At 47.0% G+C, this 20207-nt stretch overlaps 1 protein-coding gene across 2 annotated transcripts in view; it reads right to left on the reverse strand.

Moving 5' to 3' along the window:
• LOC146075559 (G protein-coupled receptor kinase 5-like) overlaps window positions 1-10054 on the reverse strand; it is a 45391-nt gene extending 35337 nt beyond the window's left edge. The window contains exon 1 of one of the 2 annotated variants that reach the window (XM_083184907.1): window positions 9242-10054. In XM_083184907.1, the coding sequence (XP_083041033.1) occupies window positions 9242-9293 (52 nt within the window). In that variant the 5' untranslated portion in view covers window positions 9294-10054. The remainder of the gene's footprint in view (window positions 1-9241) is intronic. The other variant, XM_083184906.1, reaches the window with a different exon arrangement.
• Between the last annotated feature and the right edge of the window lie 10153 nt (window positions 10055-20207).

Consider the following 20207-nt stretch of genomic DNA (forward strand, 5'->3'; position numbering starts at 1 on the left):
ATGTGCGCAGCAGCGCATCACAGATGTATGATTGCAGAACAGCCCCTGAATTCTACATTCACTTGCCCATCTCCGGATAAGAGACAGTGAGATTCCTCCTCTACAAGGTGTCCAAATAGTTTTTGTGCTGCAATCTAATTAGATATAAAAAGCTTGAATAAAAGGTCTCCTCAGAAATGTCTGTAAGGACATAGGGGGTTATTCTAGTTCATTCTTTCTGACAAAATCCTTCTTAGATGGACAAAACCATGTGCACTGCGGGTGGGGCAGATGTAACTTGTGCAGAGAGAATTAGATTTGGGTGGGGTTTTTCTTCAAAGTGAGATCTATATTGCAGTGTAAAATAAAGCAGTCAGTATTTTCCCTGCACAGAAACAAAATAACTCACCCAAATCTAATTCTATCTGCACATGTTACATCCGCCCCCCTGCAGTGCACATGGTTTTGTCCATCTAAGAAGGATTTTGTCAGAAAGAATGAACTAGAATAAACCCCATGGAGAGATGACCAGGCGAGTGCTGGCTGCTGGTCAAAGATTCCTGTAAAGACTGTTACCTGCGTACATCACAGACCCAAAAGATCAGCTTCACTACAATAGAAAATAAACTGAGCAGGTGGAAAAAAAATATGAGGCACACGGAGGGCACACACTCATCGGAATCATAGCATAGTCCCTACCTCCCACTTCCTCTGCTGGACTGCGTGTAGGAAACCAGCCTTGGAGAAAGCAGCGAGCTGCTAAATGCCATCTCCTGGGCGAGTGAGGTCATGGGGACATTGCGCCTTGTTTTTCTAAAACACAAAGCACTAAATATACTAATATATACACACAAACAATGGAAATAGCCATTGTGTTTTAGTAATAAGAATAAAAAAATTTTATAATAATCATGACACGTAAATCACACATGGAATAACTTGGAAAGCTAAAAACAGCTGAACGACATGATAACTAAAATGCAACATAACCCGAGACTGTTCTATTAGTTATCACTATACAGAAAATAAAATAGACAACTCTACAAACACAAGAGGCGCTACGGCAATAAGAAACCAACCAATCATGGAAAAGGACTAATTACAGAGCAACCACTCATTCAAAATCCGGTCATTCGGTGATGTATGTTGTCCCATAAGGATCACACATACCAGATGATACCTGTCGTAGGTACACAACAATAATGTACAGATCACCTGGAAACCAGAACCCACTGGACAGTTTCCTCTCTGGCTGTATTTTTGGACACCACACGTGTGCATACACACTGACCAACTTGGTGTTGACTTGTACGTGACTGTCGTTTGACAAATAGGGGCAGACTAATTCCCGCACAGCCTGCAACTCACGGGCTATTACATAGGTTCCCCTGATCTGCAGTAAGCCAAAATGGCACATCAAATGTTTAAATCATTTACTATCTTATGCTGCTAACATTTAAAAAGTGGGATTGGCAGCACCACTGCACCGGGTGACCTCTGTAGCGGCTCTGCTCCTCTGTACCCGCTCATTCACAAAGCAAATACTTTTCACCACCATCTCCATTCACAGTTGAAGAAATGGAAATGTGTGCTCTTGTCTGCCGTAAGATTCCATGGGATGAGATAATAATGAAAGTGGCTATGATTGTCCAACACACCTACCAAAGGGATGTCTCATACACTTCCCTACCAGTCTGCCTTCTGTCTCAGTAGGGAGACAGATCCTATTTCTAGGGGCACAAAAGGCCTAAATCCATTCCCAGCCAGAACAGAAAGAGAGACACATGTCATATTACATTTTATTCCACAGTGGTGCGAAGCATTGCCCTCAGGGCGCCAGCTGTCAGGTGGACATTGATGAGGGAGGAAGAAGGGACAGTCACGGTCAGACTGTTTGATGCGCAACCTGTGCTTCCTGTTACCTCCCGCAGCTAGAGGGTACTAGGACCTGGAGTGGCTTACCCGAGGCTTGACCTACGACCTCTGCATCTTGCTCCTTCTGGCAGGAGGTGTTGGGGGTTGCTGATAATTGCAAAAGTAATAAGGACAGACCTTATGTATTCTTGCTCATGGAGTGTACTGTACACTCGGGCCTATTCTTGAAAATGATATGGCAGCAAATGGCAAGCATTAGTATACTGTACATGTGCAGGAGCCAATTTAAGTTTTGTTTTTTTGCATATCCAAGCCAATTCAGAGTCAGACAGATCTCTTCTTGGGGCAGATGCACTCAATTTATAACTCCCCACTTTATCACTTTTTGAAGCTATCGGCCAATCAGCTCCTAACTGCCATGTTACAGGCTGGGTTTGAAAAATTACAGGAGCTGATTGGCTGGTTGTTTATCACTTTACACTTTATCATTTTTTAAATGCACCTGGCCCCTTGTAGGAAACGGGTATGTCAGGGTGGCAACACTGCTTTTGGCCACAAGAGATCTGTGTAGCTATTAATCCGGGGTATTCTGAAATGTGCGCAGAGCAAAGGGAAGCCCATTTATAATGCAGCTCTAGCACCCATGATGACTGCAGCTGTGTATGGATAAACAATGGGACAACGTATAGCTGAAGCACCGCGGCCCCTCACATGAGCATAAGTGCAGTAGATCACCCAGATGCATGTAGTGTAAGGGATTACTAATATCTATGATGTGAATACAGGACTTAAGGCCCCCACACACTAGAACGATTTTTTGGCCGATTTCCGACCGATCGTCCGATATATCAACCGATTTTTACAGATAATCGGCAATAATCGGCCCATATATCGGACGATCGCTCGGAAATCGGACAAAAAATTGTTCCAGTGTGTGGGGGCCTTAAGTCCTGTATTCAAATCATAGATATTAGTAATCCCTTACACTACATGCATCTGGGTGATCTACTGCACTTATGCTCATGTGAGGGGCCGCGGTGCTTCAGCTATACGTTGTCCCAGATGTACTTAGCCATGAAAAGTTATAAAGTGGAGAGAGAACACCTATCAACCAACTAGCTCCTAACTGTCATTTCTCAAACACAGCCTGTAACATTTCTGTTGGTTGCCGATTAGCTGGTACTTTATCACTTAAGGCTTAGTACATATGGCCCTTAGTCACTACTTGTTTTTAAAATGTACTCTAATAAGCGATCCACAGGCCACATCAATAATTTACATTTAGAACCCAGCGCATGTACTAAATGGGCTGAGGAAGTAGTTCCAAACTCAAATGAATAAATCATTATTACTGCTGCCACACCGGTGAGCAGAACGCTGTTGTAGCATTATACAGACACAGAATACCACTTAGTCCTACGCTCCCAGGGACCAGTTCCTACGGCTCTCCATTCACTCCTATATATATATATGATCAGAGAGGAAGGACAGCTGCATAGAACACGGCTAATGGATCGCATGCAGGATGGGAGTACGGACCAGAGTGGTGCCAAGTGCCTCCTGCACATATAAGATCAGCGCTGCTAGAGAGGAGGGGGCCATTAATGAGGATTGGGAAATCTCTATACAATGGGCAGGTAACCTGCTCAGCTTTGGAAATGCAATCTCCCATTGGGTGACGACGCATTCAGTGAGTTGTGATTGAAGTGAAGCTGGAAAGTCACACAATAGCCTTGCCCATAACAATGTATACACTGTATATACAAGAGATCTTGTCACCTCCGTGTCACGGCAATACAGGGAAACACTGAAACGCTGGAGGTATAACAAGGTGCCTGTTTACACAAGTGATTCCAGCAATCTTATCTCCACGGATTAGAGACACAGTCCAAGTAACACAATGTTTAAAAATAACTTTTGACGGCATCAAACATATCACAAGTTCAGTAGAGCGGAAATAATCAGAGCCGCCCACTGTCACAGCCATGGAAACATCATTTAGAGATCATGGACCTTTAATGTATGGGCAGGAGACTTGTACCATACTCTTGTATAGGCCATACTGCTCAGTACCATGAGCCCACGTGGTAGGTGAATGGCCAGGCACACTTGCCGATCGCGGGACAGCCGTCACCTGAGCTTTCTCCAGGCCCAAGTAACATCAGCCCACGTGGTAGGTGAATGGCCAGGCACACTTGCCGATCGCGGGACAGCCGTCACCTGAGCTTTCTCCAGGCCCATGTAACATCAGCCCACGTGGTAGGTGAATGGCCAGGCACACTTGCCGATCTCGGGACAGCCGTCATCTGAGCTTTCTCCAGGCCCATGTAACATCAGCCCACGTGGTAGGTGAATGGCCAGGCACACTTGCCGATCCCGGAACAGCCGTCACCTGAGCTTTCTCCAGGCCCAAGTAACATCAGCCCACGTGGTAGGTGAATGGCCAGGCACACTTGCCGATCGCGGGACAGCCGTCACCTGAGCTTTCTCCAGGCCCATGTAACATCAGCCCACGTGGTAGGTGAATGGCCAGGCACACTTGCCGATCGCGGAACAGCCGTCACCTGAGCTTTCTCCAGGCCCATGTAACATCAGGCCGTTTTCATGCCACCATTGATTGGAAGCAGCTGTTATTTTGGGACAAACCCAGACATTCAAGGACAATTAATGACAACTAACCAAACCAATCATCCAAAGTACCTGGTAGAAACATACTGCAAACTCATCTAAATATGTCATACTGCTTTACCCAAAGTCTGTATTTTTTTAAAAATGTCATGCAAGAAATAGGAATTGAAACAAAACAAACATTGGTGCCAGAAATGGGTCATTTAACCCAGCTGATGTCAGTGAAACCAGGATACATGGCAGAATTGTTGCATTACTACTATTATTATCATCATCACACCCTTTACCACTGCAGATTAAAGAAGCCAATATATCAAGAATATATTGGAACAATTCTCCTTTGTACTGATCAGCAAATGCAGGACAATCTCTTGCCCATTTCCGACATTAAAGTGCTTGGAATCAGGGACTTTTAATGTACCAGTATTTGTTTGTTCAGATCACCCAACAATCAGGTCTGCCGTCTGTAAATCAGATCACTCTGCATATTTGCCTTTTTGATGAATGGGCTACAATAGTAAAAGCTTTAAAAACACATTGGGCCTGATTCTTGAGTGATATTAAAACAAAAACAGCAGGTTACTACAAACCATGCTGTGGTGCAAGGGGTGCACCTACAATTCTTCTATGGAATTACTTTCTTTAAAAATATCATCCCTATACTACCTAGGGCAGGGCTGGGCAATTGCGGCCCTCCAGATGTTGATTAACTACACATCCCAGGATGCTTTGCATTAGTTTTGCTATGTGGCCATGCTGAAACTGATGCAAGGCATGCTGGTATGTGTAGTTCATCACCATCTGGAGGGCCGCAATTGCCCAGCCCTGGCCTAGGGCCATAACATGGGATACAGTTATTATCCAGATGGATCACAGTGGTGAGAATTAGGCTTAGGCTTTAGGGCAGGCTTGTCCAACGTTGGCCCTCCAGATGTTGTGAAACTACACATCCCAGCATGCTTTGCCACAGTTTTGCGGTTAGAGAATGCTAAAACTATTGCAGAGCATGCTGGGATGTGTAGTTTCACAACATCTGGAGGGCCAACGTTGGACATGCCTGCTTTAGGGAATGCGTAGGCAACTTGTGGCTCTCCAGCTGCTGTCAAACTATAAGTCCCAGCATGCCTTGCTACAGTTTTTGCACACCATAATAGCAACACTATGGCAAAGCATGTTGGGACTTGTAGTTTCACAACATCTGGAGAGCCATAGGTTGCCTATGCCTGCACTAAGGGAAGACTAAAGTCTGCCATCCACTAGTGTGATATGGGCACTTTTCTGTGATTCCAACACATTGCTGTGAAGGATTGCATGAAAAGAAACATATTGCATGACATTTTCCTGCAATTGCGATGTGCATTCCAATGCATCTTGCATAACAGATCCTATGGGCTGCCATGAATATTTATCGCAGCCTTTAGCCCTTGCTGGGATTGCATATGATACATTGTATACAGTCCTTTTGCATATTTGAGTTGGTGGGCTATCGCATGAGATACCTTGCCCTAGTGAAGGGGTGGGGATCCTCAGGCCCGGGGGCCGTATGCGGCCCCCGTAGCCGGTCTGAGTGGCCCTGCGGCATTGCCGGGAGTCAAGTACAGGGGAATTCTCGTGAGAGGTTGGTAGTTCTTGCGAGATTCCTCTTAATCAACAGCAGCCGGAGACTGTCAGTCCTATTCAGCGGCAGCCGCCGGAGCGTGGGACGGCTGCTGCAGCAGCACAGTTTGTAAGTTACATTTTTACATATGGCCCCTGAAGGATTTTTTTCCCCAAATGGCCCTTGGCACAAAAAAGGTCATCTGGGTCTGTTTTCCAACCTAGGCCTGGATTGCGAAGTGACCGGACCCCATAAAGATGGTAGCATATAAGTCTTACTGAGTATACATAGATAATGGCTGTAGGGAGTGTAGGTGGATACACTTGCTAAATAAATCCTTAGGTTTTACTTAGCAAATTTAGCATTCAAAGTTCAGATCTCCATGAAAGTGTGAGTTTCCTTAGGCCTTGCGCCCTCATAAAATACAGATAATATACCGGTATTAAAGTATTAACCTCTTGAGTGCCAACATCTGTGAGTGATGTGCAAAATATCCGCTAAAAATGCCAACGTCGCTCACATTTGTTATATAAATTCAAATACAAATGTTGTGTAAAAAAGATTATATGTCTTATATAAGGTAAACATTACAGGTCACTATGATGAATACAAATGTTTGCTTGGGAATTTTCACACCGATTTTGACAACTTAACTTGGCATTCAAAGGGCTAAATGTGAAGTGTCTGCAATATAAAGGCCCCCATACACTATGCGATTTTGGTCCGATTTCATCCGATTTCGGCACTTGGTGCCGATAATCGGATGAAATCGGCCCAAAATCGTATGTGTGTGATATCTGATCTGATCCGATGCGCGGTCCCGTGCGCATCGGACCGGATCAGGGAGGTCGGACGGTCTGTACATACGATCACGTCCGACCTCCCTGTATGCATATGCCTGCCACCTGACAGGCATATGCATGCAGACACCGGGCGGGCAGCGGGTCCCGGAGCAACGGCTGACTGACCTGGCCGGGCGGTGGTGCGTGCGGGCAGCGGCCAGCGGTGGTGGGGGCGGGCGGCGGGTGCGGTGAGCGCTGCTGACCTGGCCGGGCAGTGTACTAAATAGCAGCAGCGGGGACGGGCAGCGCAGTGGCGGCTATTATATTTTTAAAATACTTGTCAAATGACCGGCCGCTCTCTGATTGGCTGAGAGCTCTCCGGCCAATCAGAGAGCGGCCGGTCATTTGACAAGTATTTTCAAAATATAATAGCCGCCACTGCGCTGCCCGTCCCCGCTGCTGCTATGTAAGTAAGTACACTGCCCGGCCAGGTCAGCAGCGCTCACCGCACCCGCCGCCCGCCCCCACCACCGCAGCCGCCGCTGCCCGCCCCCACTACTCCTCACCGCCCTGCAGCTCCCCGGGTTTTTTTTAACATGGGATAAATCGCATGCGATTTATCCCATGTAAAAAATGGCACATCAAGTGCCAAATTGTATGTGAGCCTCCCGGGGAGCTGCCGGGCGGCTCGCAGGTAAATTGGGTCCGACTTGTCCCTAGGACAAGTCGGCCTAATGTATGGGGGCCTTTAGTCCTCACTGTATAGCAACATATCGTATATGATTGCTTTAAAAAAACAAGTCCAAATGAAGCAATGCAAAGTCAAGTCTGCATTTATGTAATCCCACACACATTCCTCTATACACTAATGCACCAGAACGACAAGGACCCAATCCCATCAATCTAGATCCAATCCGACCGACTGGATGTATATTGGGCCCTTTTTTGCCTGTTCTGGTCCGATCCCAATCCGATGCGCGGCCCTGCGGGTCGGTCGGTATTCAGATCCTACCTGCAGCAGGTAGGATCTGAAAACGACCATACACCCGGGTGCGGGTCGCCATCGGATCGGAACCCGCTCACTGTGCACATCGTGAGTGGGTCGCCCTGGTGTGTACCGGGCATAATTTTAACTACGTTTATTTCAAAAGGACATCTTTACAGGGCACGTACAGTAAATGATTGAACACATCAAAGTTATACAGCGCCCATTCCATCAGCTGCTTCTTCATCAGACGGTCCATGGTTAAACAACCATAGAACCAAATTCCCCTACTCACACCACATGGTCAGTAAGGTTTATTATTCACAAGTAGCAACCATATAACAAATCATTTAAAGATGTATAAGACAAGACACAAGGGATAATACTATTGATCATGTAAGCTAAAGCCCCATGTAGTGTTCATTCTAGAACCCGCTGTCTTTGAAAACCCATGCAGTTTCTCTTCCTTGCCTTGGGTGTCGCTGTCTGCTGTAGTGCTTCTAGCACAGTGTGGTCTGTATACCAGCACTGATATGCAAACCAGGCCTGTGCTAGAAACACCACAGCAGACAGCGACACCCCAGGCAGGGAAGAGGAACTGCATGGGTTTTCAAAGATGGCGGGTGCTAGATTGAACACTACCCCATGCACAAATCTGGATGTTGATAATGGGTGCCAGATGACTACCCGACAGGGTGGGATCCCGACTAACAGGGGCTATCCTTGAAGCTGTGGCGAAGCAAGCCACCAAGCCCGCAAGGGGCCTCTTTGTGCTTGCCCCCGTTTTCGACCTCAGGATGCCACAGGTCGTAAGTCATACCACAACCGTTGATAATATAGGCCGCGGATGGACGATATTGAGCATAGACACTGATTGATATTGGTAAACGATATCGCTCAGTGACCTCACTAAATATGCAGGTTGTTGGCTATATAGCAAAATTGACCTGCATGTTCAGCGGACGGTAGGGTTCGTTAATGATGCACGGGAGCCCTTTCTAAGCGATATCTTTTACTATACCCGTTAGTGCAGAGGTGACCAAACTGGTCCTCGAGATCTACCAACAGTCCATAGTTTCCAGATCACCTAGCTGGTGCACAGCTCATTACGGTCATATTTTCAAACCTGCTGCATTCATTCCTACTATAGATCCACAGGTGGCCTGAAAAACAAAAAATGTTCGGTGCACCCAAATGTTACTCGTCATTAGGGAGTATACATCCACTCACCGATAGAGGCTGCCCCGCCGGGTTCCATCGCTCCCAATATCACACTGGGTACACACTGCCTAATCTAATGTGTACCCAGCTTAAATAAACAATTTTAAATAAAACCCTATTTAGAGGTACAGATTCCCAACAACATGAATGAAAGTGCCCAGTAACAGCGCTTACCTTCCCTGGCTTTCAGCAGGACGGTGTTGGCCACTATATTCTCTAGCTCCATTATTTCCTGGATTTAGATGCTTGTCTGGAGAGTCACTCACCATACGGGGCAATGCTCATTGGGAATAGTGTTATATGCTGGGTAATGCCAGCCGCAGCGGGCATGAAATGTGGGTTCTATGGCTCCAATTTATTCTCATGAGCTGGTGCAATGGCTGCAGGAATTCATAGAAAATGGACGGAGTAGGCTTAAAAAAAAATCAGAATATATGTGTATATATAGATGGGAGTGGGGGGAGGGGGGTTCCCCTGAGAAAAATAGATGGATCTGGTCCAAGTTACTATCCGTAATGTCTGCAATAATAAGAATATATATGTCTATAGTGGGAATATCAGGATGAGCAGGACATGAATGGGGGGCAGCAGGGTCACATGCAATGTAGATCCCGCATCATGTTGGCCGGTCTCCGGCTGCAAGCTAGTACATTGGCAGAGGGGAGCACCGGGCGGCAGGGGTTACCGAGGGGCGATGGCTCAGGGACAGGCCCTCGGGCTGCACAGATTCCGGGGAAACAAGTTATGTGCAGGCGGAGGAGGGAGCCCCATAGCCAGCAGCAGTAGCGGGCGTCCGCGGCGGTCACAGGGCTGCGTGCGAAGGTCAGGACTCCTTACGTTGTGCTCCGACTCGGGACGGTGGTAGCGATGCTGGGGGCCCCCCCACGCCTGCGGATCCCCGGGGCAGCAGGAAGTAACATGGGACTGGAGAAGGCGAGCGCTGATGCTGCTGCATCCACAGAGCGGCCCACAGCGGGCGGAGCCTACTGTCTGACGTCATTCAGGGACTCCTACAGCCTGCTACTGCGGAGGATGACGGGAAATGTAGTTCCGCAGTAGTAGTAAATTGTAATGTAAATGTAAAAGAATGCAGACTGAGCTAGTTACTGACTGCTGTGGGGAGCTCTCATACACTGCCCCCTCTTAGGGATACATTTAAGGGGATTTCTATTGAAGATGGGATGTTGCCCTTAGTAACCAATCAGGAACTACTTCTTATTTACCAAGTATCTTTTATTAGATATTAGATCTAATCTAATTGGTTGCTATTGGCAACATCTAATCTTCAACAGAACCTCCTAACCTGTTAGTAAATTTACCCCTCAGCATCACCCCTTTCCAGTCATACCTAGGGATGGACATCGGAAGCCCACCATCTAATCTTTCACTGTGATGGTAACTGACCATTGTATCAATTTTTTTTTTAATGCAGCTTTGCTTCCTGTGGATGGAATTTGGGGAGGTACCATCATAACACCATCAGATGCAGTGGTGGTTTTAAGATATGTGCTGCAGGGCTGCAGCCCCCAGTAAAATCTCCCATCTTGCTCAGCTTTATACCCCTTTCACACCAGAAAATGCAGCGACCCACCCGGGAATATGGCCCAGAAAGGTTGGCCCCTTTCACTCCAGCACAGTCCCTGCTTTTTCTGGTGTGTGAAGGAGGCAGGAAGGAGGTGGGGACCAGTAGACAGAGAGTACTCGCCCCGGGTTGCTGGTCCTCGGTGCAGGCCTGGGATAAACACAGGCGGCGGGCTTGGATGACAGCATACCTCCAAGCCCAGTCGGGGGCAGTCGGGAGTCCTCCCAGTCTGACATACCTCCAAGCCCAGTCGGGGGCAGTCGGGAGTCCTCCCAGTCTGACAAGAATAGACGCTATGCGCAATGCGCACAGCGTCTATTCAGTATCGCAGTGTCAGAAAATGGGCAGCCTTTTCAAAGGCCACGCACACTTTTCGGGATCACCCCCTTCAAAAAGTTGGGAGGTATGTGACAGGTCAGATGGCGGGCGCAGATGACGCAGCTCATAGGCTGCAGTAAGGGCGCCGGAGAGCTGTGTCATTTACATACGCCGCCTGTTTGGATCCCCGTCTGACAGCACGTACCTAGGACCGGCAACCCGGGTGAGTACCCCTACCCCTTTAACACCGACAAGGACCCCAGGTTGAACTCAGGAACAACCCTGCTGCATAGCAGGGTTGAAATCAATGGAAATTTTCCCAGGATTTTGGCCCGGAAACCTTACACACCAGCACTAGTCGTGGATTTTTCCCGAGCCCAACCCGGGAATTTAGGCTGGTGTGAAAGGGGTATCAGTGAAGCCAGATGCAGTCCATGAGACTGCACTGGCTTCACTGTGGCTACAGTGACTTCACTATTGTGCCAGTCACCCACGGTAAGGCAGCCCTATTGGGAGGTCTTCTCTCCGTCCAGGACTGCCAGTATGGGCTGCAATGGTAGAGAGCTGGCTTCTTGTAGGAAGCCACTCCCTGCCACGCTGTGTAGTCCTAGGCAGCTTCTATAGTCTGCAGCCGATGGAGCCCATAAAAGCTGGGGGTATGCGCAGTACCTTTGACAATAGTGTTCATGAGCCTATGCTGGTGCTTGTCACTGCATTCTACAGGTCCTGGACTACCAATTGAAAGCAGTGAGCAGGGATGTCAGATCTTGTCTTTGCTAAGGGACACACATGAATAACACAACATCCCCACTTTTCATTTTTAAGAGATTTAGTAAATTTACCAATAAATGCGGCTATATGCATAAATACATAATGCATATGATTTGAATCTCATATAGGCATACCACCCAATTGTCCCAATTACAGCGTGACTCCCTCCTCTCTGCATCTTTTCAGTGCAGGGAGGAGGGAATGCACAGTGGGGGTTGCCCAGCTGTAAGGTGAGGGCTGTGCATGCCCCTGAAAATGCCAAAAATGGGAGTTGCTGTGATATACCACGCCCACCCAAGCAGTAGCTCCACCCATACCTTTAGCACGGCAAGTCCCAAATTAAGGGTGAGGAAAGTTGGAAGGCATGCATAGGGTAGGTGCAAGCAGGGCCACCAAGAGGGGGGGTAAGCGGGTTCTAATTACCTGGGCCCAGGCTTGCTGCAGGGTGCCCTCCCCCCCCCCCTTTTTTTCACCAACTTAAAAGATTTAGGGGCATTTTAGGCCACACCCACAAAATGTTACCGAGGCCTGGCATACCTCTCGGAGGTCCTGGGTGCAAGTACACACTGGTGATGATAAGTGGAAATATAACCTTTTTTTTTAAATTGCATACAGCATCAGGCCCATTTATTTATTTGATTTCCCCTTGTGCACCTGTGTATGATGGCAAGTACAAGCTCTGAGACGCCCCTGCTCTGGCCTCAATGTTCGTCGACAGTGCAACTGCACCTGTGGTTCTGAGCACTGCTCCATCAGCCAGGGGTGTCAGAAAAGGGGTGTGGGTTGCACCCGGGTGTCACTCTCAGACTTGGTGCAGTGTGATTTTAGCCTTCAAAACTCTGCTCCTGTCATTTCCACAGAGTCTACTGTATCTAGTTTGGCTGATTTAAATAATACTAGTTAAAAGCCTGTCAAAATAACATGTTTTTATCCCACAAACTCCCCACCCCACCCACAGTCCCTGTCTGCTCTTACTGCCAATCTCTGTCTTCAAAGCTCCTGCTCCGATTTTCAGCCATGTTGAAACAGATCAGTGTCCCAGCATAAATTGCTTTCACTTTCTGTTGACATCTTTTAACACACAAAGGAGTAATTTGTTCTGTCGAGTGGCCTCTAGGGGTCAGTGGCGGTATTACACATCATAGAGGTGAGGAGTAGTTAGCAGTTTAAGCATTCCTAAAGTTGTTTGGTCAGTTATCCTAGGAAGAGCTTTATATTTGAATTATTTATGAATATTAATAGTTAACATAATGCTAATGTGCATTACCCTGTGGACACAGCGAGATCCAGTGCGACTAACATTTCAATTGCACTTCCCCCAATGCTTAATTAGCAAATAACTCCATGATACTCAAAGACGGCGCTTGAGTCACTGATACTGCTTCTCCATGGAGGTGAAAATCCTGGGATTATTGCACATGAAAACGCATCAAACAGAATTTTTAGTCAGTGGAAACATCTAAACCTTGGTCCAGAGACCCAGAAATCCAGCTTTGCTAGCAAGAGTTCAGAGAACACAGGTCACCTAGGACCAGTTTACAGCAGACAGCATGATCTCATCCCAAACACTGGTGCTGCACCTGTGTACAATGAGGTCGCTAGGGGGTATAAGTGACCAGGGCGTACCCCTTGGAAAAATGCTCTGACCCCCTATGTCACCTTAGGAAATGCTCCAAATGCTATCTTCATAACTCCCAACTGTCCCGCTTTCCATGTGAACGTCTTTTTTTTGGGCGACATTTCCACTTCCCGCCCAGGGCCGGCAGTGTCTCGCGGTGTGGGGCAGTTGGGAATCCCCCCCCTGACTATCATGAATAGATGCATTTTAGTCACCAAAAGCCAGGAACATGGCACAGAAGACTTGTGTAACACAGCAATAAACAAGCCACACAGACATAAAGGAGAAAACCTGCACTGTAAGCATAATGCAGGATTGGTGCAGACATTTTGGGAAGTAACTCACATGAGTTATATAATCCAGGTGTCAGGTGAGACCGCTGTCCTGGGGGCACTGTGTATGGTTACTCTGGGTGGAACTGGTTACCCCAGAAAATAGGACACAAAACTGGTGATTGTAGCAACCTAATGCTAAGGGCCTGATTAAAGGTTCCGGCGCCCTAGGCTAATACACATGTAACTCCCATTGTGATGCTGCTAAACACACACGTGTGGGAGCTCAGGGACTCACCAGTCATACCGCCCATGTGCATGTAACAAAGGCATGCAGGATCTGATTGTGGCATCTGAAGGAGGCTTTGGCTGACCAGCTGGCACTGCAGCACAATGAAGATAAAGTAATGGTTCCATCAGTAACACCCCTGTACACCAGCCCTAATAACCCGGATTTTTGCATAGGCACGCACAAAGTTCTGATCAAGGCCAGCACTGACATCATAGACCCCCCCTAAAAATACCGGCACACACTTGCATTTTTCTTACACTCCCAGAAAACATCCAGTTACCACTCCGAAAATCCAACTTACTGTCCGTCAAAATTGTGAAGGGGGTATTAGATATTTTCACTATTATAGGAAGTAATGTAAACCAGCGGTTCTACCTTTCACTTTATGCCATTGCATGGGTTTCCTCCCACAATCCAAAAATATACTGGTAGGTTATTTGGCTCCTAACAAAATTAACCCTAGAATATCCGTGTGTGTGCGCGTGTACATGTGGTAGGGAATATAGATTGTAAGCTCCACTGGGGCAGGGACTGATGTGAATGTTCAAATATTCTCTGTAAAGTGCAGCGGAATCTGTGTGCGCTATATAAGAAACAACCAATGTTTTCCATACCAAATTGCCCACTTGCCTCGGTGCACAATCCCTTTTTCAGGCAGAGTTTCCCCATTTGACCATGGAGTGCCCAGGCATGCCTGTGTCTGGCTAGCCACTCCCTTTTTCCTCCCAGGAGCACACACTGAATTCCACACTGCACATAGAAATGTGGTCTACATCTCCGAGCAGTAAAGATGCGTACACACGTCCAGATTTTCTGTCTGATCTATCTGGTGGGAACAAAAACCTGGAAATGTATGGGAGCAACTGACAATCAACAATTTCCACCCAAATGCAGCAAAACAGAGAAAAAAATCTATGCTTTGATAAATTTGTTATATCAGAATGATTAAACAATTTATCTGACTGATCGATGTCTGTTTCAAGTGTTTGGGAACAATTTTTTGATTGTCAGCTGCTCCCATACATTTCCAGGTTTTTGTTCCCACCAGATAGATCAGACAGAAAATCTGGACGTGTGTACGCATCTTAACTTCCAACAAGACACGTGCAGTGCAGGCACATGTCCAGACTTAAACCATCAGACATTGGCTTGTGACTTCACCACAATGTACTCCTCTGAATCAGGCCCCTATTTAGGATATGTACAACTCCCATCTCCCTCAAAACTCCAGCTTCACTATTGTTACTGGTGTCTGGAACTTCCTGATTTTCTTTTCTAAGATCTGGTGTATCTACTTCTAATTCCACTTTAAACTATGGCTTAATCCCATTCATCCATGACAAAAGATTTACAACCAGCACATAAGTAGTCCCATTTGTTACAGTAGCCTCTGCCAGCCAGCTGGTTGCAGTGAGGAATACAACTTTCCAGGTGGTGTCATTAGGAGTGCCACTAAGCATTGGTGGACTACCTGTGCACTCTCAGTGGCAGAATGGAGATTGCAGAATTTGATGCATGTTAAAGAAGAGTGGATTTTTCATTCTCTTTTTTGCTTAAGTAAAATTGCTTAGCTCAAATCACTGCTTGAGTATGGACCATGAGCGATCTGAACACAGCGAAATCACCTACCCTAAATAGCTTAGCAAATTCGCTTAGCACGCATCTTTACTACTGCTTTCACATCACAAAATGCAGGCCGCACCGGACCTTTTAAACCAGGCATGTTCAACCTGCGGCCCTCCAGCTGTTGTGAAACTACACATCCCAGCATGCCTTGCCATAGTTTTAGCATGCCCTAATATCAAAACTGTGGCAAGGCCTTCTGGGATGTGTAGTTTCACAACATCTGGAGTGCCACAGTTTGAAGACCCATGTTCTAAACCAGTGGTAGCCAACCCTAGCCCTCGAGAGCTACCAACAGTTCACATTTTCCAGACAACCTAGCTGCTGCACAGCTGCACTCATTAATCACTGACAAATTTTAAAAGATTCACAGGTGGAGCTAATTAGCTCACTTGTGATTCTGTGAGGAGACCTGCAAAACATGCACTGCTGGTAGCTCTCGAGGACTAGGGTTGGCTACCCCAGTTCTAAACTGTTCAGTCTCCATGCGACCTGGCATTTTGTGGATTCTGGATTCTTCATCCAACCAGTAATATTGCCAGTCCATTGATGTCATGTGGGGGTGGGGTGGGGTGGGGTAGCAGAGCATCATCAGGGGCGGGGTAGGCACTTGGAGCTGGCGCTGCTCGAATCACTGTGTCCACTACCATTAGTTAAGTCTACCCACTTTGGAGTGCTGATGGAGTACAAAAAATAATTTGTATTACATTTAAATTTTCCAGTAGCAAAGAAATAAAAAAAATAAGCATAAAACACAATTCAATAAAAGGAGCAATGTAACACAAAAAAAGGGAAAAAATAAACCAGCGTTGGTTGCGGAAGGTGCCAATCCTGGACTCTATAGGCCCCCTTACAAAAGTGCACTTTAGCCTCATGACTCCCAAGTATCGGGCAGAGAAAATGGGAGAAAAGTGGCCAAATCAGAGGCAATTAACATCAAAACTAACGCACGGTCCTATGCAAATTGGATCAGAGACAGACCTGCTGAAAATACAGTCACAACCCATTTCTATATACAAAGATTCTCTGCCCACTCTTGCCAGAGGATTTAATTATACTATTACTCCAGTGTTAGAATATTATTTATTTATTAACAGTTTCTTATACAGCGCACACAGATTCCGCAGCGCTTTACAGAGTATAGTTGAACATTCACATCAGGCCCTGCCCCAGTGGAGCTTACAATCTATATTGCCTACCACATGCGCACACATTCATTCTAGGGTTAATTTTGTTGGAAGTCAATTAACCTATCTGTATATTTTTGGATTGTGGGAGGAAACCTGAGTACTCGGAGTAAACCCACGAAAGCACAGGGAGAATATACAAACTCTGCACAGTTAGGGCCATGGTGGGGATCGAACCCATGACCTCAGCACTGTGAGGCAGTAATGCTAACCATGCGCCTCTATCTATATATGTTAGTTATCAGTCAGTAAAATGCCTCTGCAATGTACTTTCACTTTGAGCTGTGACAGTTTTTATCCCACAACCTCTCCACCCCATCCCCATTCCCTATCTGGTCCTACCTGAAATCTCTGTCTGCACAGCTCCCTCTTTATATCCAGCAAGTTCGCAACGGATCAGTGTCCCTGCCAAAATTGCTTGCATTTTCTGTTATGACTTCTTTTAGCACACAAAGGAGTAATTTGGTCCATTGATTGGCTTCTAGTGGTCAGTGGTGGTACTTCACCTTATAGACGTGAGGAGTAATTACTATATCTATTTATATATCACGTTGACCAGGAAGCTTAGTGGAAGTCTAGCAGCTCGCTTCTGTCATATTGCTGTTACTGAATTTCTTTGGCTACTGGCAAATTTACACATGAATAAAATATACATTTTGCACCCATCAGCGCTCCCAATTATTGCCAGATTATATTTCTTCCCAAAAGGCGATGGACAGCTCCTACGTGGTAAGCACCATTGGGGTGACCCGTTCATCTAGCACCAGGGTCGCCTACAGTAGCTTTCTTCTTGGGCAAATTTCTAAGCAAGCAGCAGATTCTTAGAAGGTAATATTCCCTTCAGTACGATTTACTAAAGATACAGCCTCCAACCAACGCCCAGGGTGTTATTGTTACGTAATGTGCTGCAACCTCTGCTACAGTTATCAGTTTCGTGCCATTTCCACTCCATTAACTACACAACCAATGAAAAAAAAAAAAAAAGTTTAAATCTACATGTGCAAAGTTTCTGAATGATATGCAGGACACATGTGCAACAGAATAAAGCTATTGTCCCATTATCGGGTAGAGGGTAAAGGTCACTGAACACCAGGCATCTCATAGCATATGTTAGTGTTCCTAATAGGAGAGTAAAATTGCAAGCAGGAGCTACACCAGAACCAGTTTTAATTCCCCCCCACAGTTCCTCATCTACACAATATTTCCCCACCGACACTTATGCCTGAGAGCTATCTGCAAGTCTACACACTGAGGGGAATGCCATGTGCTCCACAGATGTCCATGAACTCCAGTGCAAGAGCTTATCAACTGCCATGTGCCAGATATGGTCCCATGTGACAAGCAGTGGGATTGGTGTAACTGGGATAATGACCATTTCTAAGCAACTACAAGTGACAGTGTGTGACCAGATCAGCCCCTGAGAGGAGCAGAAGCCCAGCTACATAAACTCCTTGTGACCATGATCATTTCCTACTAACAGGACAAGTACAATCCCTGCCGAACCAGCTGAGCCAGTGCTCAGTACACTGCCGCATTCCAGCCTGTAATCAGATGTACGCTACACATAACAAACCTTCCGGCACAACTATATATAGAAGGCAAACATAGTAAAACTGGTCTTACCGACAAATGGATGCCATTCAATAGCACTTAAGATACAGTCAGTCAATCATGGACACATAGCTTTCTAAATTAAGCTCAAAGTGTCAAGATAATTTTAAAGACAACCCCCCCCCCTCCAAAACATAAATATATATATATACTCCAGATATTATCTTAACGTCAATAGTGTTGCTTGCATAATCCTCAACCACAGCACAGTTATGTCACCATGTGCAGTAACAGCTCAAGCCAGAGACTAGTTCTGTCCACTCTGGGAACAACCCTACAGCGGTACAAGTCATAGCACGACTGTAGGACTACGTAAGCCAGCACTAAGGACTACAAGATGTCATCCAGCAACAGCATAGAGCCATAACAGTCATTCCCATGCTGCTGTATGAGAGCCCAAGTAGCAGTTACACTACAGGCCTCTTACCCGGCCCGCTGCTGTGCGAGCTCTCAAGTAGCAGTTACACTACAGGCCTCTTACCCGGCCTACTGCTGTGCGAGATCTCAAGTAGCAGTTACACTACAGGCCTCTTACCCGGCCCGCTGCTGTGCGAGATCCCAAGTAACAGTTACACTACAGGCCTCTTACCCGGCCTACTGCTGTGCGAGATCTCAAGTAGCAGTTACACTACAGGCCTCTTACCCGGCCCGCTACTGTGCGAGATCCCAAGTAGCAGTTGCACTGCAGGCCTCTTACCCGGCCCGCTGCTGTGCGAGATCCCAAGTAGCAGTTGCACTGCAGGCCTCTTACCCGGCCCGCTGCTGTGCGAGATCCCAAGTAGCAGTTGCACTACAGGCCTCTTACCCGGCCCGCTGCTGTGCGAGATCCCAAGTAGCAGTTGCACTACAGGCCTCTTACCCGGCCCGCTGCTGTGCGAGATCCCAAGTAGCAGTTGCACTACAGGCCTCTTACCCGGCCCGCTGCTGTGCGAGATCCCAAGTAGCAGTTGCACTACAGGCCTCTTACCCCAGGGACAGCTTTCATCAAATAACACAGAATGAGAGGGGTGCAGAATGACTGGAAGGCCCAATGACCTTTGTCACAAACTGCTTATTATTCACGGAGAGAACCCCTTTCCCTCCAACCCAATGGTCTAGGCTAATACACAATATTAGCACACAGAAGTTTGAGGGGGTCCCTACCTGCTGCATTTGAACCAGAAACCCCAACAGCTCAGCACCGCCATGGCTAGCAGCAATTATTACTGTACTGAGATATACAGGCTATGAACATGTAGCAATGGAATCCATAGGACTACACGGCACACAGTAATAGGGTTGTAGCTTGCAGCATAAAGATGTGGGGAATAAAGGTGGCCATACATCTACAGATCAATTGTCAGATTGGGCTGGTTGGAACAAAAACCTGGTAATGGATGAGAGTAAAGGTGCCCATATACTGCTGCGACGTCTCGCAGCAGTGTTTGGACACCCGATACCCTGGCAAGCCACCAGGACCTACCCGGCGGCAGGGACGCATGTGATCCGTTGTGATCGCATCGCATGCGTCCCTGCTTCCCACCGCCAGGAGGGAGGTCCCAGGACGGGTGGTCGGACAGGCAGCAGGTCCAATGCACACGGGACCGGGCATTGGACCCGAAGGCATGTCAGGGAGAGGCGACTTAGTCCGTTTTAACGGGCAGAATGGTCGCAATCGGCTGAAATCAGACCAAATCGCCTCAGTTAATAGGCACCTTTAACCCCTTCAGTGGCAATCCCCAGAATTTTCCGGGCTGTGCCTCAGTGCCCAGTCTGGCAAGTCCAGAAAATTCTCAGGATTGCCACTGTTTAGAACCGGGCATCGCTGCTGAGTTCAATCACCGGCTTTTCTATTGACCTGTCTGGCGCCGGCTTATGACAAGCCGG

Source organism: Crinia signifera, chromosome 4, assembly GCF_055691185.1.
Source record: "Crinia signifera chromosome 4, ASM5569118v1, whole genome shotgun sequence".
Lineage (NCBI taxonomy): Eukaryota > Metazoa > Chordata > Amphibia > Anura > Myobatrachidae > Crinia > Crinia signifera.